Source organism: Melozone crissalis, unplaced genomic scaffold (genome assembly GCF_028551555.1).
Source record: "Melozone crissalis strain CALT ecotype California unplaced genomic scaffold, PUWL_Pcris_2 ptg000016l_1, whole genome shotgun sequence".
Taxonomy (NCBI): Eukaryota; Metazoa; Chordata; class Aves; order Passeriformes; family Passerellidae; genus Melozone; species Melozone crissalis.
Genome location: NW_026535794.1, coordinates 11,355,363 through 11,378,104, shown reverse-complemented (window position 1 = coordinate 11,378,104; position 22,742 = coordinate 11,355,363). Strand labels below are relative to the sequence as shown.

General features: G+C 43.7%; 1 protein-coding gene across 1 annotated transcript in view; it reads left to right on the top strand.

Moving 5' to 3' along the window:
- The window catches only part of ADARB2 (adenosine deaminase RNA specific B2 (inactive)), a 308,235-nt gene extending 293,938 nt beyond the window's left edge, over window positions 1–14,297 (top strand). Inside the window, exons 8-10 of the mRNA XM_054273803.1 lie at window positions 3,610–3,791; window positions 9,135–9,313; window positions 10,958–14,297. Of these exons, the coding sequence (XP_054129778.1) occupies window positions 3,610–3,791; window positions 9,135–9,313; window positions 10,958–11,134 (538 nt within the window). The 3' untranslated portion in view covers window positions 11,135–14,297. The remainder of the gene's footprint in view (window positions 1–3,609; window positions 3,792–9,134; window positions 9,314–10,957) is intronic.
- The last annotated feature ends 8,445 nt before the right edge of the window (window positions 14,298–22,742 follow it).

Sequence of the window (22,742 nt, the reverse complement as noted above, 5' to 3'; positions counted from 1 at the left end):
GCCACATTTGAAGAGAGCTCTTTGTTACAGATGGGAACACAGCTACTTTCATGGACCTAAATTAGGCTACAGAGAAATAGCTCCTTCAAAATTAACACCCTTATTGATAGTTTCACTGTTGCTCAGATGGATCTTTCCCTACCATCTACCTACAAATAATTTCATCGATGTTCATATATCAAAGGATCAAGTCAGTACATTAGCCATGGGTGTTGGTCAAGGGATGAATAATGCACAGAAAGACCTTCCCCCAAATATTTGTCAGTAAAATCTAATGTTTCTGCACAATACTGCACTGGCAGCCCTCCAAGGCAGCCTTTTTATCCACAGAACAGCACCAGCATGAGGAACTGAAAATTTTCCCCAACATTAAAGTGTTTTTCCTATGCTCTGAAGAACAGCAGCAGAGCAAGGGTCTGATTTTGGCCAGTTCAGAACCCCTCTTTTCCTAGGAATTTTGCTGTGTTAGTGGGACTCACATACATGATCAGGACTGCATTCCAGAGAGGAAACAGCTGCCTAAACACACTGACAAACCTGGGCTAGATTGGATAGCAAAGCTCCTTCTTTGCTTCTTCCCATTGCTCTAGATGCTGCTAAACCAGTGCTGAGCCAGAAGCAGCCACTGTACAGGTGGCAGTGCCATCAGCTCATCCCTTTTCACACCACCTGGGGGACACCAGCTCAAAACCACCCAGCAAGTGTTCCCCAACAAATATTGCCTTCTTGGTGCCTTTCCTGGCTTCTCAGTCCTTGATACTTTAGGATGCTGTCTGGTTCTGGGACAGTCTCCTTGTGCACCACATTCTACACATCAGGCAGGACTTGCTCTGGTGCTGGTATTCTCTGATAGGTTTCTTCTTCCTTGTTTTTTTGTTGGTTTGTTTGTTTGTTTGTTTGTTTAAATCTGATTGCTCTGTCCAATTTGTCTTGGAGTCAAACTTATCCCCTGGGGTCAAAGCCCACCATGGCTGATACAGAAGCTTCATCACCCCTACACCTTCGTGTGCCTTCTTTTGGAGTGGGAAAAGGGTTAAGTGACAGATATTGCATCTCAAGTGACAGATATTGCATCCAGAAACCAGAAACTCTTACAGATTTCAGCAAATCTTATTCCCTTTCTGCCCTGATTCCCCAGGGTGCAAAAATGGGACTTTACCTTACTGGAGTACTGCAAGGAATGATTCATATTTATGGAATACTTTCAGTACATAGTGGGTGACCTGATCGTGCTTATATTGTGATTTCTAATAGTGTAATTCCATTGAAATTCAAATCCCTTTTTACATTAATATGTCCAGAATTAGGTAGAGAAATATCTCTAAGGAAAAGGCAGATTCCCTTGTGATGAATTTAAATTACCTTGTAATTTATGACCTGAGCACAATCCCTTATTTTGGCAAATAAAACTCAGATGATTTTTTGTGATGTGCATATTGCTGAAATTCCAATATTGTTGAACATATGTTGTTTTCAGTTTAGCTGCTTTTCTTCTCTCCTTCAATGAAATATGTAAGGCTTTTTTAAGGAAATCTTAAATGCTGAAAACAGCGCTGATATCTTACAAGATTTCATCTGGACAAAGATATCTGTGTAAATTTTCTGCTTACCTTAGATGCTGGTTGAAGGTATAGTACTGTTAGCTGAATTCAGCTCTGTTTCTTAAGCTTGCATTATTAATTTTGCATCATGATAAGTTATTTATTCCAAGAGGCAGCTAGTTCTTTCCTTTAAAAGTGATGTGATTTGCAGAAATGACCACACTTTTTTTTCCCCAAATGAAGTTATGCAAATCTGATCGACTAAAGTAAATGTTTCATAAAACCAATGACTGTTTAAATTGTGGGACTAAATTGTTTGTATATAAATATTACCTTTTATATTTCATTTGAGTTTTATGTAGATGAACATATTACTTTAATGGCCTGCATTTACAGAGGGAGACAGGGAGAGTCTGACTCTGAAATCCTCAGCAGCCAGATGGCTGCCTTTTCTTGCATGAGATTAAAAGATGTTTCTCATTCACAGCCCTGCTTCAGAGGCAAATTAATACAGCCAGCTAAATTGCTTGTGTTTTTGGAATAAAATTTAAAGAGAACTTTTAAAAGCAATTGGTGTCACAGGTTCCTAGAGCAGATTGCTCTCCAGGTACAGCATGCTGGTTTTAAACATTCAGTAATTAATGGAAAGTATTCCATGTTAATTGACTGCTTCAGGAAAGGGAAATATAATGACTCCTTATTAATCATGAAAAGAGACATACAGTACAGAGGCACTGCAATAATTGCACTAACGGTTGAGAAATGTTAATTAATGAAAAGAACAATGATGTAAGAAATTAGCACCATAATGCTTGCTGCTGATGGAAATTCTGCTTTAAACACATTATTTAGCATGGCAGGTACTGGATGATGCCTTATATAGCAGACACCTCATAGCCTTTCCTTCAGCAGCCACCGAGCTCCAAATATTGCCGGTGTTTTGGGTTTTAATGAGCCAAAATATACTCTCCAAACTCCATTTTCTAAGCATTTTCAGTTTGAACTCCTGAACTCAAGACTACTCAGACAGACTGACAGTGTTCAACCTATGTAAAAATATAATCCAAGTGTATGAGAGCCTGTTAGCATTTGTGTGGTGGGAAACAACTTCTTAGATGAGCTGAGCTAAATAGGTTTGCCAAGACGATAACTGCATCATGACTTCTTTCCCCTTCGTAATTTTTCCACTCATTAACCAATTAGCTGTCCCCTGTAGAATTTAGAGGCTGTCATATTTGTGCCTAGCTTGATGCAAAAATTCATAAGCTATTAAAATGCAGAGCCGTTCTGGCAGCTACTCCACCAGCAGCAGCACAGAGGTCTCAGTCATCAACAGGTGGAAGGTCCCAAGGTTCCCACCATCACTCTGCTGCACCTTTAAGGCAGCAACAGGGTGAGATGTATCTCTCTGAGCACTTCAGAGAAGGTCAAGCTATCAATTACAAATGAATTTTCTAAAAGCTCAAGTCTTCTCTTCTTTTTCCTATTCAGGACCAAGATTTAATTCTCATGGATGTCTTCATATCTTCATGGTCATTTGTGCAAAGAAATGTCAGCCTATGAGACATTCAAAGACTTTGGGGGAATTTTGGCCACCTAAGTCATGTGTTCACTTGGCTGTAGGGCATGCAGGTGGTACTTGTGTAGCAAATAAAGGTAGAATAATAAAAACTCTCATTCTAACTCTACCATTGCAAGTGAAATGCTATACATGCAGGAAAAAAATAAAATTATACTAGAGACATGCTAAATGAACATCCTTTAAACACAAAATGCTTTTAGAAAGAAAGTCTTTTGATAAGAAGCCTCTGTTTGCAGCAATACAAGATGGAAATACATCCCTTAAGTGAATAGCACCACAGTAATCTCAAATATTCCTGGAGGGGTAATCAGCCCATGGGTGTATAATAACCCAACAGTGCTTTCTGTATCATAGGACAGGGACAGGAATAGTTTCATCCCTCATCCCTCTAACCCATGTGCTGGCATTTGCTGATTTTCCCAGGGCAGCTCCAATATGGCCATTCCTCCATCCATGTGTCTTATTGCTCCTGAATTTTTTTTCCAGGTGGAACATCCTTGGGCTGCAAGGCGCTCTGCTCAGCTCCTTCATTGAACCCCTGTACCTGCACAGCATCGTGGTGGGGAGCCTGTACCACACTGGGCACCTGTCCCGGGTGATGAGCCACAGGATAGAGGACGTTGGCCAGCTCCCGGCTTCCTACCGCCGCAACCAGCTGCTCCTCAGTGGTGAGCAAACACCTGCTGCAAGACAAATAATCCCCCCTCCCATCTCTAGTCATGCTGCTGACCAACAGGAGTGCTTATTGTTTGCGTTAACTCACACCCTTTTTCTTTTTCCCTGAAGAATATGAATTTGTAGAATGAAGACACCAATGTGTTTAAATCCTCTTTCATTAGCAGGACACAAAAAAAGGATCATTAATGGATAAAAGCTAACTAAGAAAACAACCACTATACATTGAACACTCAGAGTGGGAAAAAAAAAAAGTATGACTAAGTAAAACATTTCTAAAAACCAGAGGGAAGCTTTCAGTAAATTTTAGGTTTAACTGTCTTCAGGTCCTTATGAGGCATGTGAATGCTAAGAGATGCCAGTTCTGCACCAGATTAGATCCTTATTTTAATCTTTGATAATTGTTCTTTGGGAGGATTCCCCGAGACATCAATATGATGTCAGTGTCACAGAGCTGGGAGGTCAGGACATTTTAGTGGAGTACCCTATTACCTTTCAAAGTCCTCTAGGTTCCTCAGTAAGGAGGGTTCTGGTTTGTGCCTTATCTGTTTCATGGGCTTTTTTTTTCAATATGTCCTTGTGACAAAATTTGTTTGGCTGAACAATTTTTTTAACAAGGCAGAAGTGATAGCTTAGCCACTGGGGAAATTCTCAGGTTCTGTGTGGTTTAGTACATCTGGCAAGTGTAATGTGCGTGTATGTGTTGTGAGGTGAACAGGTCAAAAGGCTTATCCTTTTCTGAACAGCTTATCTCCATTTTTTAACTCTTCAGTGCAGCTGCACAAAGACTGCAATCAAGTGAGTAGGAAGCTGTGATCCACACTCTCTCTCCAATTTATGTCCCCACCTGTCCCTCCTGCCCTGGTCCACCCTGAGCATGGCTCAGCCTCCCTTTCCTTCCCACATGAGATTGTGGTAGGGAGGAAAGAATTCACAGTTGGACAGGAGATATCTCCCCATTTCCCAAATCTGGCTGTTGTTTTGACAACACAGCCCCATCTGCCAAAGCCACTGCATCTCCCACTGGGAAAGCAGATCTCACCCTGTGCCAGCCCTGACACACTGTAACTGCACCCATAGATTAAAATCAAAGGCACACACTATTTCACTGTGTCTGCAGAATGTACATGGAAACCCACTTCAACTGCTGAAGGATTGAAAACACAAAAAGGGATTTTATTAGAGTTTTCCCCACAGAACAGCTGTTGCTTTGCTGGGCTGGCCTTGCAGAGTAAAATCAATGGGTCATCCTTGGCCAGTGTGTGTGTGTATGTACGTCCAAGGGTCATTGCTAGAGATTTCAAGGGAGTAAGAAATACATCAGAGGAGAACTTGTGTCACTTTAAATATCTGCATGTTTCTGGGCTGTCTTCCTCCTTTCCAGAGGTTTCTGTTTGGAAAAGCATTTCCTTTGCTCTTTGGTTGTGTTTGTTGGTTTTCCTCAGCCCAGGAGAAGCAGTGGGAGGAATCTGTCTCTCTCTCTCTCACTCTCTGTGTATTGTTATTGTCTCTTAACACCATTATTTGTAATCTTCCCTCCCCCCATGAATCCCAGAGAGGTAATGCTGATTAAAAATTACATTGCCAAGGCTTATGCCACAATTCTTTTTCCTGGGAAACCCTGCCAGCAGATATCCAATGACTAAGGGATGGGCACCTAGAAAAAGCTTCTCCAGATGCATTAGAGACCAGACCTACACAATCTCAGCCAGGCAACTCCACCTCCCACTCTTGTCTTGGACATCAGACCAGCCCAGGACTGCAGGAGTTCTTAAATTATAAGGGTATCGATTATTTTGCCACTTGATCATAGCAGTACCAGCAATCCAAGGGAGAGGACAGTCATGGTGTGTGATGAGATGTACTGAGATTAACTCCTTGGCTCCACTGAAAAATAATCAGTGAGGTTTTCTGCTCAGTTTTCTGTCAGTCCCAGCCAGATGGAACTACACTCTTCCACAGAGATTACTCTTGGGTGTAATTTTTAGAAGAAATGCCTGTTTTATATCCTGTCCTTTTAAGAGTGAGGCTGTTTCAAAGGGTATCCTGATGGGTTATGAGGTTTTGCTGGGAGAGAGAGGAGAAAGAGGACAGATTTCAGTTCACATCCCACAGTACTCAAATTCTCATTATTTGTGCAAAGACTTTTCTTTTTCTTTCAAATTTCACTGTCTTCTGTTGTACTCTTTGTTATATGGGTTTTAAGACTGATGTTTTACATAGAGGAGAGAAAGTAACCCAGATTATTTGAGTGTTACTATCTAAATAAATCAAAACAATTATTTCTCAAAAGAAAAATATGGAACATTTTTTTTTAATTATAAAAACATCAACAATCAGAGAATACATCCATGCTCTGTATTTGTCTGTTATGACTCTCGTGTTTTTTTCTTTAAAACTTCTTCTTTTGCATTCAGAAAAGGATGTGAAAATATATTCTACTTACCTAAATACATCTACTTACATACGATAACTGGGAAGAGAAAGCATGAAAGCCAAAGGGCCCATAGAGGTTTCCAGGCACGGGGACCAGCCTGGGCTACTCTCCCAGCTCCCATCTGATGGGCACCCACAACCTGATCTCCCCTCTGAGCAGCCTTTCCTTCTCCTCCTCTAGTCAGGGATTTCACAACATTTTCATTTATTTACTGTCCTGTGGCAACTTTGCATGGCAGGGTGTTTGCTATCATGCTTTTTGGCACTCCAATCCTCTGAGCTTTTGGGTGCTATCTTGACAGAGAGTGGTGCATAGTGTCAAACAGCTGATTTTGATCTGTTTGCATCTTGTTCTGCGTAGAGACGCTCGAGCAGTGCTGCAGAGCTATCTGATTTTCAAGCTCTCAGTTTAAATCCTGTTGCCTGGGTGAACTGGACTTTTAGATGCAGACTGATCTGTTATCTCTGGGGGGGAAAAATTGAAAGAGGTATTAATATGACATGAATGTGTTTACAAATCCTGGGTGAGGTTATCACTGAGCTGTAATTCTCTTCTACACACGGTAGCAAGTTCAGTCCCAGCGACTGAGATTATTTCTGCATTTCCAGCTTTGTCATCGATACAAAGTGAGTTTGCCATATAATTTTTTCCTTTCAAAGGCCACCTCTCTCTCTCTGTGTGTGCTAAGTTCCATTTGGCTCTAGAAGCTCCCTCCCAGGGCAAAAGGGACAGGGGAGAGAGGGGGCATGTCCCTCATTGCTTCTCATGATGCTGAGAGGCTCCAGGCACGATGCAGCAGCTGCCTGCAGAGGCAGCATCCCGGCCAGACAGACCCTGCACAGCCCTCCACTTCCCCCAGGGTGTCTTTCAGGAGCTTTCCAAGCTCAGCACATTCAGTGGTGGGTGCAGCATTCCCACCAGCTCCCATCTCCTCCCACTCTGCCTCAGACCAGCAGATGCTCGTGGCATGCATCTGTTTTGAAAATGAGATCCTGGGCAACAAAGGCACTTTGGAAAGGAGGGGCTTTGATCTCTTTTCTTTAATATCCTTCTCTCTGAACAGCCCATATCAGTACTTCTTGCTCTCTGCAAAAGTTCTTTAAAACCCTCTCAGCAGAAAATGCAAGGGAGCTCTCTCTGCTGCCTCCACCCAGCAGCAAGGGAAGCAGTGCAAACCTTGAGCTGCTGCTGGAGCTGCTGCAGGCAGGAGCTGCCATTTGGAATCACAGAGCCAGTCCTGGCACTGGCCTCTGCTGGGCTGGCTGTGCCAGGCAGCTCCTGCCCCCAGCACAGTCCCCACCTGCTGCTCCCCACAGTGGCTTTTGTGGTCCAGGTCTGCAGGCTAGTGGCTCACACAGCAAATCAGCAGAGAGGGACACAACAACTGGATCCAGACACATTATCCAAGGTGCATGTTTTTAAAAATATTCAAAGTGCTCAGGTCACTCTGAGTTTTCTGGCTTTGGAAGCTCCCACTGTTGATTCTTTGTTGCAAAAACCACTAATGAGCAGGGCAAGGCAGAGCTCACTTGTTTGCATTTGTACTGTGCTGGAAAAGAAGCCAACCACTTTCTTTATTCCTCTTATTTTTTTGCAAAGACTAATCCTTCCCCAGTTTCAGGTACAAGAAATGAAAAAGCAACATAGAAAGGCTGAGCTGGACTAAATAGTTAAAAAGAGACACAAATTTACCTGATTAAAAATAGCTCATGTACACACCCATACCTGACCTTGTAACCCTGGTCTGCATTTAGAGCCAAGGGGATCTCACCCATGAAAGCATTGGCTCAGTACTGGGCTCAGATGTCCAAAACTGGCCACCTGAATAACACTAAAGTCATACAGTCATCCCAGGTGACTGTAAACATCATTAATGCAGCTGTCTAAAATTACACATGGAGCATTCCACTTAAAGATGTCCCAGATATCACCATTAGGACACAACCTAGCTGTTGAAGAAATCGGTGCTCCAGTACAGGGTTGGAATCTGGCAGGCAGACACAAGGTGGGGACCAAGAGTGTTCTGTGCAGGTCTGTGATGTCCACAAGGTCATTATTAACTTGGATCTAATAATCTCTCTCTGTGATGAAGAAGTGTATTGTTTTGCATTTTCTTATCCCCTGAGGTCTAGACATCCCTGTTGTCATTGTAGTGCAAGGGTTCTATTGTCATTACACTGCAAAGGTTCCACATTGCTGGAGTTTTGTACCTCCTTGATGTTCCTCATAGGCAGCTCCTCTAGGCACTGACTCTTCCTTGTCCTCACAGCAGCCAACTGACTCCAGTGCCCTCAACCAACCCATCCATTCTTTTATAACTCTCTTCTGATTAGCTACAGCTGTGGCCTGTTAACATCAGGCCTGCTCCTAATCCTTAGTAATTGGCTCAGCTGCAACTCTTTAGGGAGTAAGATTACGTTCTACTTTCTATCTCCCTACACATCCCCTCACAGCAAAGGCCCCAGGACTTAATAGCAGATAAATATGCAGGACTGTGGGAAGCTCACCTGAAAGAAATGGCCAAAAGATGGCCAAAGCACTGTACTGCTTAGTTCCTTGTAAAAACCTGTGATCCCATTAAAGCCTTTGTGAGAGATTTCACTCAGCAACCGTCACACTGCTGTCAACAGCTCACGCTCCGATCCAAAGGCATTCCTTAGGCTAGGTGGGGAAAATCTATAGGAATTGCTAAGTTATGTCTGTCCAAGGCACTTGGTCTGGTAACGTTTAACCAATGGTGACAAGGGCACGTGCAGTGCACGACGCCAGCGGTTCACTCCGGGTGTCCCCTGTGCCACCACAACCCAGGAGCAGCTGCGAGCGAGCACTGGGGCCTCTCTTGGGCACTCTGAGCACTCACTCTCCTGAGCACTGGAGTCACTGTGTCCCTCTCCTGCAGGGGTGAGCCACGCGGGCGCTCGGCAGCCCGGGAAGTCGCCGGGGTTCAGCGTGAACTGGGTCCTGGGGAGCGCGGAGCTGGAGGTGATCAACGCCACCACGGGCAAGCGCAGCTGCGGCGGCCCCTCACGCCTCTGCAAGCACATGTTCTTCACTCGCTGGGCCAAGCTGCATGGCAAGGTGGGTCTGGGGCTCTGAGAGCCCTGTCACCAGCTGTCCTGCAGCACACGGACAGGGAGAGATGAAGGCGAGGAAAGAACTGTTTTATTACGTGCCAAAACCTCTTTCTGGTTGGGAAACGAGTGGAAACAAGGCAGAGTGGTGGTGGGGAGGGAAGTTGGAGACAATTCCACCAATAAAGTCAATAGGGAAGGCAAAGGAGCCTGCAGGGTGGGCAGGTTTGAGCCCAAGCCCAGAGGGATGGTTCTGCTCGGCAGGACACCCCAGGGGAAGGAGGCTGGTGGCACTCATTGCATTCCAGGCAGCGGCAGGGTCTGTCCTAGCAGTGACCCTGAGCCTTGTGGGGAGCAGAAGGGACCAACTGGTCTCTGTGTCCAGGGCTTGGTCGCAGTGTGGTCACACATGTCCCAGCCTATCTCCTGCACAGCAGGTAGGAAGAGAGGCAAGAAGCACTCCTGCCACCCCCAGAACAGAGGGATCCTCACAGGAACAAAACTGGGGCCGTGGCTGGAACTATGGCTGGGAGAGCTGGATTGCTTCTGGCTCAGGGATGAGGTTGCAGTGAGCAGGAGAGAGGAGATTGTGGCTGAGCAGGGCACTTTTCCCTTGACAAAGCAAGGATTTGATAAAGTCATCACTCTCTACCTCTGGGGATCAAAGGGGACAAAGAGGCAGCCAGAGAGAAGCCACTGCTGCGAGGCCAGCTTGTGGCCCACTGACATCCAGGCTGGCAGTGTCACCCTCCCTTGCTGACTGGGCCAGTACATCTCCAGCCAGTACAGCCCCACGGAGTGCTGGCATGCAGACAGGAGCAGCTCATTGCAGGCTGCATGGTCACCTTCTCCTTTAATCTGCCTCTCAGCATCTCTCCTGTATAGAGACAAGGACAAGAGCTGTTTGCTCATCAGGCTTGCCTTGAGGGTGCCTTTCCCTACATGTTTGCCACGGTAGAGACTTGGGCAGGTCAGAGGAGTTTGTTTAGTCCTTCTGCAGAGCAAAGGGTGCTCCCTCCTGCCTTCCTTCCAGGGGCACTGCACATGTGATATTGCTGTGGGTAGCTCCAGTGTTCCAACAGAGCACTCATTTCTCCTACACCAGCACAAACCCTGATGCCTGATTTCTGCCCTGGCCTGGACAGGTTTCAGAGCATTCCCAGCAATAACAGACTACAGAGGGGAAATGGGAGAGTATGGAAGACAACCCTTCTTTTTCTGTGTCTGGGCATTACTTGGAAGCACTGACCTGCTCTCCACTTCCCAGGCTAAACTTTCTTTAAAGGAGTATGTGCTTTAAAGATCTCCAGAAAGGATTTCTTTCAATTTTGTCTGTAAAAACCACCTTAATTGAGAAGTAGCATTCTGCCTTTGTAGAACACACCAAGACCAACTCTTGCTACTGCCTATGCCACTCCAAGGCAAAGCTGTTCACCCCTCTCCTGCTCACAATGGCTCAAAACTGTGTCACCAGCATTTATTGCTTCCCTGGCTTTCGGGTTGTTAAACCAAAAGCAAACACACAAAGCACAGTGATTGCTTATGAAATGTAGACAGGAAGATTATACAGCTACTGAAGCCTCCTGTTTCTTTTGGCTCACAGGTCGGGTTTTCTATTTTTTTTCTCCCTTCCCTGATTTTTGTTCTGCAGCTGAGCACACGAGTACCAAGCCATGGAGAGATGCCATCGGTGTACAGCGAGGCCAAGCTGGTGGCTCAGACGTACCAGTCTGTTAAGCAGCAGCTGTTTAAAGCATTTCAGAAAGCTGGCCTGGGCACCTGGGTGAAGAAACCCCCAGAGCAAGATCAGTTCCTACTGACTGTCTGAATCACTCCACACCTTTTCTACACGACTGGATCAAACCAACTGGAGAGAAGGCGAGGCAGGACGAATGAGAGAATTGAAGCAGTTTGAGATTTAATAGCAACCTCCATGGGAATATTTGCTTTTAATCCTGTATTGGAAATACATAAGTAGAAATGTGTCTGATGCACTGAACTCAACTTTAGAAAACTGCTTTTTCATGATCCCTTCCCTAGAATGTACCTGCCCAAATTATAATGCCACCCCCACCAAGATTCTGCTTTTTATTGTTTATTGCTGTTGGTTATTACTGATTTGAGGTGTTAGTGGGCCACCTGTCTGATCCAAAGTAGACCTTTGTTTTCCCTCACACAATCAGTGCAAAAGTCATCACTGAATAATGGAAAATAGTGAGCAGAGATGGAAGTACCCCAGGCACACAGCATGACAGCAGGTCTCAGAGCATCCATAATCATCCACAAAATAAGGTTCCTAACCTCTATGCAAAAATCGTCCTGTAAACTGCCTAAATCTGTGACAAAAAATTTGGACCTCAAAGAAATGCAGCATTTTGAAACTGATTTTTCCACTGCTGGCTCTGAGCACAAAGCCAGGCATCAGGATGCCCTTGGTTTTTACACTTATTCCCCCTGACACCTTGGACAAACCACTTCACAATAAATCTTCAACTCCAGTCACAATTTGCATGCTGCAAATTTTACTTGTCTGGCCCAGTTAATCTCACATGCCTTTCAGACACCAGCCAGGGTGCAGATCCTTGTCAGGGGGCAATCACCCCTGTGCTGCCTGCAGGGGTGCCCAGCTCTGCAGGGGCTGCCAGGGACGAGCAGTGTGTCCATGCTCCTGGCTCTGCATCCTCAGGAAGCTGCCTAAAGTCAGGCAGGCTGCAGCAGGACCCAGAGCCTCAGATCCTCAATCTCCTGATGACCCAGAGCTCTGAATTAAGTGGGTGTGAGCTCAGGATGCTCCATGCATCTGAGCAATCACCAGGTTGGGAACCCACAAGTAAGACATCCCCAAACAAGAGAACACATTTGCTGCTTGACTCTTCCCTGCCTCAGTTTCTCCACCTGTTAAATGGGGATAACAATAAATGCTTCACATCTAAGGAACCTGGCAGGATCAAAACGCTCTGGTCATATGCAACAGTTTAAGAAAGATTTTGCACTCTTGCAGTGAGTTTTACCTCTCCACACAGTCCAATTTACATAAGCACAGCAGAGGCAACCACAGGTTTGGGTAAGGTCTTAATGCATGAGCTTTCAGATTCTAGCTCTGTGTAAATGCCAAGTGTTATTATTACTCCTCATGCTCATCTGCAGCCTGAAAAGCAGATGGGGTTTTTCACTTAGGAGACAAGTATCACCCAAAATTTAAATATTTTCTTCATAAATGGGCTGGGTCTGATACAATCTCATCTTTGAACCATCCCAAACCTCATCAGAATGCAGAAGATACAGTCATGGGAGAACTGAGCTTTGATAGTCCCACTGCAAAACCAACCTTCAGATGCCCTGCACATTTCTGTAAGTTCCTGGGTTTTTAGATGACAGGATTTGCGGGTATATAACTACTATTTTCTTTTTATTCCTGTGATTGTCTTTAAATCTGTATATAACATGCTGCTACTGATTTGTGATAATTGTCTTGGTATTTTCTCAGAACTGTCAAGCTGAGTTACTTTTCAAACAACACAAGGCTCATATTTTTTCATGTAATTTCCTTTACATGGGAAACTGTTCCTATCAATAAAGATAGATGCTCTTTGTATAGGGTTTATCATGTTTGGAGAGCCATATACAGTAAATACATTGTTTATTGATGCCCACAATAGAATAGCTACAGTATTTTGATGAGATTTTATTTTTAGATTATAAACTACAAGATGTATCTATAGTGTCTTGTATAAAAACAATTGTGATAAACTAGAATTTTTAAATTAGGTAAAACAAAGCTCTCCCCTTCCGGAACCTTTTCAACAAAATAATACATTCCATATTAACTACCAAAAATATTTTAAAAAATATCCTTAGAGTAGAAATAGCTTAAAAAAAAAAAAAAAGGCAACCAAAAACTGAGTCTTTTCAATAATGGAAACACTTTGCGGTAACCACTTTGTCAATACTTTGACCACTTTGACAGCTCTTCTGATTAACATTTGAATGCTTTTGGCACCTTGTGGAGCTTCCAGGTACCTGCACATGGTCCTATCCTCTAACAGAGCTGTTGCTGCAGACCTGCAGTGTGATCTGGGCAGCAGATGTGCCCAAAGGAGGAGCAGCAGGCAGGGGCCAGCCCAGGGCTGAGGTGTGGGAGAGGCTGCAGGGGACAGGGGCAGTGATGGCCCCGGGCTCTGGCTGCTCCCACTGAGGAAGAGAAACCACAGGGCAGCCAGAGAGGAAGAGATTTCTGATGCAGAGATGCACAGGGCAGGGGGGAGCATGTCCTCTGCTTTTCCTCTCTGAGTCAGTCCCTGTCTAGCACACACGAGACCTCAATGGCTCTTACTTAGAGCTCCCTGCCCTCACCCATCCTCCTCCAGCCATGGCATGATTTCAACCCACCTAATGCATTGTGATTCCACCAGGCTGGTGCTGCAGCTACTGTGACAACAAAGCACCAGGCCTGGTTATTTTTAAGGACGTAGAAAAAGTGTGGCAGGATGAAATGATCCTTTGTTGCAGGAAATACACAAATGCAACTCTGGATTCAGCTGCCAAAATGAGTTTAGTAGTGGGGACCAAACTGAGTCCCCACTGCAAGTGGGCATCAGCTGATCTCAGTGGAGTTGCACCTGCTGGCACTAGGGTTGGGTATGACCTTAAATATCTACTTCTTCTCATTATGTGCAACAACAGTGTGATGGGACCCATCCCAGAAGCACACATGACCTACACACAGCATCTCCTGAAGCAAAGGAAAGATTGCTCAGTAGTAATTCTTTAGTGAAGATTCTGTACATAACATGCATGAGTGAATGGCAATACTGTACTAATGGATGTACATTTGTAATATTTGTAAAAAAAAAGAAACAAAAAAGATGACAAAAGAAAATAAATCCGAATTTACATATGTGAATTTGCTGCTAAGTTCTGTAAATTGCACTTCAGTGATACCTGATAAGTGAATGTTTCTGTTAAGTGAATAAAATGCCAAGTAAAATTGTTTTTTCACTGTTTATTGACCATTTTTCACTATGACTTAGCAAGCAATTGGAATGTGTTCCAGAATGCTAGTATGTATTTTCACACACACCTACTGCAGATCTACAGACATCTTCTTGTTCAGTTGGATGTGATGCATTGTGGGAACCACACATTTGTGTTGAGAGAGAGATGTGCCTGTTCTTGTGGGTGAAGCCATAAAAGGACACTATTTTCCTGGAAGAGTGAACTGAATACGTCTCTAATTTGATCCTTCCAGGTTACTCTCAAAGATCTTTCTCAATAAAATTTGATACATTTTTGCAAACCCACATTGCATGGGGCTTGCTACACAAAGTTGCTTAAGAAAACTGAAGCGATGAACAAAAGGTCACAACATCTCTGCAGATTTCTGCTTCATTGATGGAGAGGCTTTGTTCTTGCTTTGAACAATCAGTATTCAGCCACAGCAGACTAAACTCTCACTGAGCCCAAACAACACCATCCCCACAAATGTTTAACCTCAAGGTGATTTCCCTTTGCCAGTCCCTATAGAGATCAGTGATGTTACCAAAATATACAAAGATTTTCAGCAACCACTGTGAAAATATGAATACACCAACAGCAAAAATTTTAATTTTCAAGAAAGAGATTTCCCTGTCCATCTGCCTGTGAAGATGTGGTTCCAAGATGAAATTGAGCCTGACAGCTCACAGGGAGCCCCACCACTCAGTGGCCCCACAGGTCTTTGCTTGCTCATGTTGAAGAGGTCAGTGCCAGACCCTCACAGACCACCCCATGCAAGTGCTATGCACAGCTTTATTTTCAAACTAAGACTGCTGCAGTTTCATTTTCTCCGTTTGGACTAGGTATTGGGCAGGATAAAGAGAAGCAGGGAGAAGAAGGCATTGGAAAGGTGAAGTTGCTTGTGTGGAAACAAAGTCACTGTGAGCTGACCCAGCTCCATCACAGCCATGGTGGAATTTTGCCTCAAGCTGTACCTGCTGCTGCTTGACGATGGCACAAACCATGACACAAATAGCCATTAGGGCAAACTGTAGGGATGGATTCCATGTTTAATCTCATTAAGTTTAAAGGTAAATACCTGAACTTCATTTAAAACTTTACAGTGTACACCCCAACATCACCAGGCACAGCTATTTCTTTTTCAACTGTATATTGGAAAAACAACAGAATAAAACATGAACAAGCTGATATATTGACTAAGAGAGGGCTTCAGAGAAGTGCCTGCTTCAGAAATAAAATGAATAAGTCCTTCTGCAGTAGTTAGACCTTGATAGTCATGCTCGTGTGTTGAAGAATGAAACAGCTTTCTAAGAGCTTTTAAAGCTTTTTGATTCATTACCATTGTGCCTATTGCCCAGCCCTGAAACCTGATTAGTTTGACTGCTTTCAGCTTGATCATGTGGATGGCTTGATATCTGAGAAAAGTCTGAGATTTTTTAAAGGATAGTGACAGTCTGCTTGGAGGAAAAAAAAAAGAAAAAAAAGAAAAATCAAACAACTCAAAGACATACAAGCAAATGCAGACATGTAGACACATGGCTTCTTATACTCCAAGGCCTCCTGAATAAATGACATGGCTTGGAAAAGGAGGATTAATAATTATTGCCTTTTCAGCAATGAAATAGTTCTGCTCAAATGCTTTATTCAACCTGGCTTTCCTGGTAATTAAATCCTCTATTAGAGAAGTTTATGTTCTATTTTATCAACTTCCTTTGCAATACAGAATTACTTCCACCAGACCATTAAAGCCTTGTTCTGCCACAGAAATAGAAAGGTCCTGTTCATTCTCCTCCAGCCCTGAACAGGTGCCTTTACAGCCTATAATGCCATTAAATGATCCAAGCCAAGAGGAGACAGCTCCTTTCTTTGCACACAGTGTTACCAACAAAATTCCTCCCACAAAGAGAAATAAGGATTTGAAGGATGGTGCATGCTGTCAGGTTTGACTGCTCTTCTGACAGACTGACTGGTGCCCTCCATCTCTTACAGCCTCAAAGCCAAGCTCAGCTGTTGGCACAGGCTGTGTCTGACACACCCTGAAGGAAGAGCTGCAGGTGCAGTTCCTTCCCAGCATCACCAACCCAACTACACCCAACCCTCCCTTCCATGGCACTCCATTTGCTGCTTATTGCTTTTATTTCACTTTATTTTAACAAGTAAATTCAGGAGGTTTTACTCACTTAGGTTTTACTCACTCTTAGATTATAAGACAACACATTTCTACTGTGGGTTCTAAAGTGAATTGTTTTTTTCTAAAGCAAATGGCTTGTTCATGTCCTGGTCTCAGTGGTAAAGGGAAGTATTTTCAGGAATAACAACAGCATCCCTTTGAAACCACAGGCTCCTAAAATCCTGACCATGACATAGAACAGTGGGACTCGCTCCTAAATCTTAGGTTTCAGTGGGAGATTATCAGCTGATAAACCCCACAGGCTGCTGGCAAAAGGGACAGGCAAGAATTGTAATCCCCAGAAAATTAGCCAGTTGTGTGCAGAGGATGTGTGTCATGTTTATGTCATTTCACAATATACAGAAAAAGCTAAATTATTTGTGATTATAATTTAATATAATCACAAATCACTTTTTGGCATGAGAGAGAATTAAGAAGATTTGATAACATAGCTGGTTTGGGGATGCGCACCTGGAAGCAGAGCAGACTTAGCTTCTTGTCTAGATTTTACTCTCAGAAGTGAGAGAGAGATGAACAAGTTAAGATCCCCAGAGGAGGGAGCACTTTCCCTCCAGGCAATGAGTTCACAGCACAGGAAAAATCTCCCTTGTTCCAGGATCGTTTTCACCATAACCACTTCACCCACCTGGAGGACAGGTGTTCAGCTTGAATCCATTTCCTAAATTCCCAGCACAGAGAAAAGTGTCTCCATAAGATGATTTGTGCCACTTAAAACTGTGTCAAAGAGATGTGGAGAGCTTTCCTCCTCAAGGGTCTGGCCTCTCCCCACTGATGGAAGGGAATCCAGGCTCCTGCACTGAGAGGTCTCTGCATGGGCAGGTGGCTCCAAAGTGTCAAGGTGTCTGCAAGCCACAGGACCTTGTGCTTCTCCATTGTAAAAACCTGGGGCTATTCCTTGTTAAAGAAAGATGTCTTTTGAGTATTAATACTACCAGGCTTTAAGAAAAGGATACAGTACACATATATATATATATTTTTTATTTTTTTTTTGTATTTGCAGGGACCCCCCATTGCAGGGAGAAATGATGCCTCCAACTCCATGTTCTCAGAAGGCTAATTTATTACTTTATGAGACTATATTATATTAAAGAATACTATACTAAACTATACTAAAGAATACAGAAAAGATATTTACTGAATGCTAAAAAGATAATAATAAAAACTCCTGACTCTTTCCAGAGTCCTGACATGGCCTGGCCCCAATTGGCTAGAGAGTAAAAACAACTCACACCAGAATCCAATGAAACAATCACCTGTGGGTAAACAATCTCCAAACACATTCCAGATGAGCACAATACAGGAGAAGCAAATGAGATAAGAATTGTTTTCCTTTTCTCTGAGGCTCCTCAGCTTCCCAGGAGAAAAATCCCAGGTGAAGGGATCTTTTTCAGAGAATGTGAATGCCACACACACACACACACACACACACACACACACACACACACACATATATATATATACATATATATATGTATATGCAACAGACTGACCTATTTTTAGTATTAATGTGAACATTTTCAAATTCTGGAAAAAAGCTGTTCCAACCATAAGTTTTAGTGCCTGACTAAATTAACATATAATGCACCTATTTGGAGGTTTGGTGAAGGAGTTTATTCTTAACATAACTTTGCTGCCATTGAAAACATGAAAGGGTCCTTACTGGCAACAAGAGGTAAGTAAATACCAAATTCATGTTTCAACCTGAGAACTAAGAGTATTAAGGCCATGTGAATTTTGTTTTGTGCCAAATCTTCGTTCCTAGCCCTGATGCTTCTGTACACACTGGAAAACCAAAACCATACATCACTGGCATCTGAGCCTTTGCAGTAGAGTTTCCTTGTGGTGGCGTTTCCCAGATAGATTTTTTTCATCTGACCCAGTACCTCTTTGACCCTCTAACAAGGGAAAATACACTTGAAGAACCTTTCTCATTATTTAGAACATTTGCTGTACAAGTTCAGCTCTGTTTTCTGTGTGCAGCTTCCCTAAAATATTCTTTTATCTTCTTTTGCAGTTACTTAAGGGGTGAGGCAGAGATCAGAAGTAGCTAAATTGTACATCTATTTGTCTCATCACCTGCTGGTCTCTCTTGAAGAACTGTGGCAAAAGTGGAGACTGAATCATTCTGAAAATAACCCTTTCTCACTCAAGGAGAGATGTGGAGATAATTCTATCCCAAAAATATCAATGAAATGCAAAAAAAACCCTATTTTGGCTCACTACACTATGGGATTGATCATCTGCCAGCTAAATGCAAAGGATTTCAAAGGACTTAGAGGGCTGCAACTGAGCAGTATTCAGTTTATGAAGGGACTTGGGGGTTAAGGTCACAGGATAAAGGTACATGAAAATATTTCATCACTCCCTCTCTTGTGCTTTCACAGAGCAGCTCAATGATTTGCACCACTGGGCACCGAATCAGCCTGAGAGTGTCCCCAGACAAGGCTGCCCTGAAGATTACCCTGTGAAATGACATTAAACTGCTGAAGCATTTTAGTGGTTATGGGATTGGCCAGGGAGTGCCATATTATAGTCCTGCTGCTAATTTCTCCCCTCCTTTGTCATTCTTCCCACAATTTTCATGGGGAAAAAAAGCTCTATTCAGTCACTGCAGGTAAGATTAGACAAAGTTTCCTGGGAAGACAGAAAGGAAAATTCAGAGTGGTTCCCCCCATCAGAGCAGTGCAGCAGATCTGTCCCAGACCAGCTCCATAAAATCAACTTAATTTTCCATAAACATGCTCAGTTTTTCGCTGCTGAGTCTTTCTCCTTGCCAACTCTCATTACAAATTTACCTGGCAGAAAGAGGCACAATGATGTCCCAAATAAACTGTTTCCAGAGCCATGGTGCCACTGAGGTCAGGCATTTTTGTGTTCCCTGCTAGCACTGCCAAGTGCCTGCTGCCTGTCCTGTACAACAACACATGGAGAAACATTTAACGAAGCTAAAAATACACCTTAAACAGAGCATTCCCCTGCACCTTTTACAGGGAGGTTTGCAATAGTTCAGCTGTTATTGAATAGTCTTATTACTGGTTGCATAGTTTGACACTTCCTACCCCCTAACCTGACTTTTTTACTGCTAGAGGGGTCTAAGCCACCCAGGCACAGGTTGCTGCAGAGGTGCTGGGTGTGGAAATTACCTGGGTTGGCACGTTCTGCTGTCTCATGCCTGCAGCAGCTGCAGAGCTGTGCAGGGTCCTCTGCCCTCACCCAGCTCCTCGCCGTGCAAGGGGAGCCTCCACCAGAGCTGATTAAAGGGTGTTTGCCACCACTGACAGGATAGATCAGGCTTATGAGTCATAGTGGCCTTTAATGCAAGCCAGGGAAAAGAAAACTTCATTGATTTATATTAATAATACAAATTAACAGACTAGAGCTCTTCAGTCATTCACATCCTTCTCCCCAAGCATTGGCGGCAGCAGCCCGAGCTGGGGAAATGGCAGGAGCTTCCCAGGAAAAGTGAGCTAACAAAGCTGCTGCCTCCAGCTTGGCAGGGCTGGCCTCTGGTTTGCTTTCCAAAGGAAAAAGCCTCATTGTCTCCAAGGAGCTTCTGCTGCCCATGGGCTGGTACCTTTGGCATGAATATAAGCTTATCTGTACATATTTCTATACCTATATTTGTGTACTTTTTCTGAAGTGCTCCACTCTGTGTGCTGAACTAGGACATGGGTGCTCAGAGGCCCGTCAGCTGGTCAGTGACTGCTGCCCCAGAAAAGGGGATACGAGTCTGCATGTCCTGATGTTCAAGCAGTAGTTTTACCTCCATTTAAGCCAGGGTTGCCTCTGGAAAATGTATATGCCCCCAAATCCCTGACACTGGAGTCCAGGCAGGTGCCCAGGGATGCAGAGCAGGAAAGTTGATCTTGTTGAACACCTGGTGCCCTTTTGTTTGTGTTTTATCCTGGGATAGGCCTTCAGAGTAGACAACAGGGTGGAGGGGGCTGAAAGGAAGGCAGGTGAAGGGACCACTCTGTGCAGTGATGGTGACACTGCAAACACTGCAGGTCCCCTTCCCCTCCTGTCTGCACTCAGACCATCCACCTGAGCCTCCCTGTGAACACACAGAACTGAAAAGCACTTACAAATAACACAGGAATAACACACATGTTTGTTGTTCCAAATAGGCCCATTTTAGCTGTAGTACACCCACTGTCCTTACCAGAGGATGTACTACATCTTATTGTACTGTACTATGAATAGTACAGATGCTGGTGCTTTCCTGATGGGAAACTGAGGCACAGAGTGCCAAGGTGGCCACAGCAAAGTCCTGCAGGTGAGGAGTGCCTGACAGGCTGGGCACCCTTGGGGCAAACACCTTCTCCTCCACAAGCCTTCCTGAACCTCCAGTGTGGAACCTGGTGAGGGGAAAGGCTCTGCCCTGGTGAGCCACAGATGGTGAGAGATGCTCTGGATCAGCTCAAGCACCATCATTCCTTCAATTTCCCTGAGGAATCAATTGCCTGGGAAGGCTGAGGAATCCTGGGTTTGCAGCACTGTTAGACAAAATCCTATGAGGAGCACAAGGTCTGAGCCTGGTGGCAAGAACACATTGGATCATTCAAACTGCTGGTCTCAGTTCCCTGACCTAAAGCACTAAATACTTCCTTTCAATAGAAATTGACCTGGGAAAGAAAAAAAAGGATGGCAGCAAGCCAGAATGGGTTTAAGATAAAACATATTAAAATACATTGTGGAATATTTAACTGTAAGATCTATTAATTTGTCGTATTGCACTATGTTATGTGATAGCTACAGCACACTAATAACAATCATATTATCAACATATGATGCATACACATATCTTATAATAGGCACAAATATTAACATATTATGATTTAACCCATATTTTTTGGCATATCAGAAAAAAAAGACTAAAACCCCACAAAGATAAAATCCCACAGAGTTTCTTGGCGCTCTATAACTGTACCTGCAGGGTCATGAGAACAAAACTAAGACAGGAATGTTCCAGTTTCTGCCCAGTGGCAGCTCAGCACTTCATTCCCCTCACACAGGCAAGCCATGGGGAAGCATCCAAGGTGGTGGGAGCTGGACTTGATTCTCAATGGCTCCTCAACACTTCTAGGCTCAGGACCGAGCTAAAATAAAGCTTCTGGTTGTGCTTTGCTCCTACCTCTGCTAACAGCACCCCTGTGGGCCTGAGGGCTGAGACAGCTTGCTCTGATCTCACAGAGGGACCAACAGTGCAAGGATTTAGTCACCAGAAAAGTTCCAAAGAGGCACCTGTGCAGTTTTTCATCAATATTTTGGATTATGTTCTCACTCATATGGTTTAGTTTTAGGTCGCCCTGCAAGAAACAGGGAGCTGGACTTCATGATCCTTATGGGACCATTCCAACTGGAGATCTTCTACGATTCTACAATCATAGAAGATTGATTCTCTGTCTCTCCCTGCCTGCCAGTAGCTCTCTGACATCCTCGGTGTTTCCAGTGTATTTAGTACAACATGTATTTTCTCAAAACTTTCTATCCATCATCCATAATGTATAGCTGAAGTGTTTGGCTTCAGTACATTTACATGGTAATCAAATCATTAGCCTGGGGGAGGCATAACACATTAATGACTTTAGAAATGTTGGTTAAACTCCAGTCCTGATCAAAGAGACCAAAATTTATTGTCATTCCTCTAATAGCCATGTGGTAACCAAAATGAAATCAATTTGATGAAGATAATTAGGTTCCCATCTCCATCACCACACGCTTAGCACAATTAGGTGGAATGAGCTTTCCCTCCCAGCAATATGATACTGTTAGCACAGACAGAAATACTCCAGCACCAGCCAGGAAACATTTACTGAAACAAATATTTTTTCAAATTAGAAACTGCTGGTTCATCAGAATCTCAGTACTCCCAGGAGTATCCAGACCACACACACAGGTCCAGGGTGTATGAACATGCCCCCTTTTGATGGAGTGACCAAACTATCTTTTGTCTCCTTAAAAAGGAAAAAGCCCAGAAGTTTCTTTCCTCAATTAGGTAAAAAGACTGTCGTAGACATCTTTTTGTGAAAATCCTTTCTTAGGATTTTTTTTCCTTCTGAGAAGCTGAGGCCTCAGAAACAAAATGTAAACAATGGTTATCTGCTGCTGTGGAATGCAACAGGTGGATTTTTGATTGGCCCATCTTGGATGTTTATAATTAATGGCCAATCAAGGCCAAGCTATCTCAGAGTCCGAGAGAGCTGCCTTTTGTTATCATTCTTTTCTATTCTATACTTTGCTAGCTTTC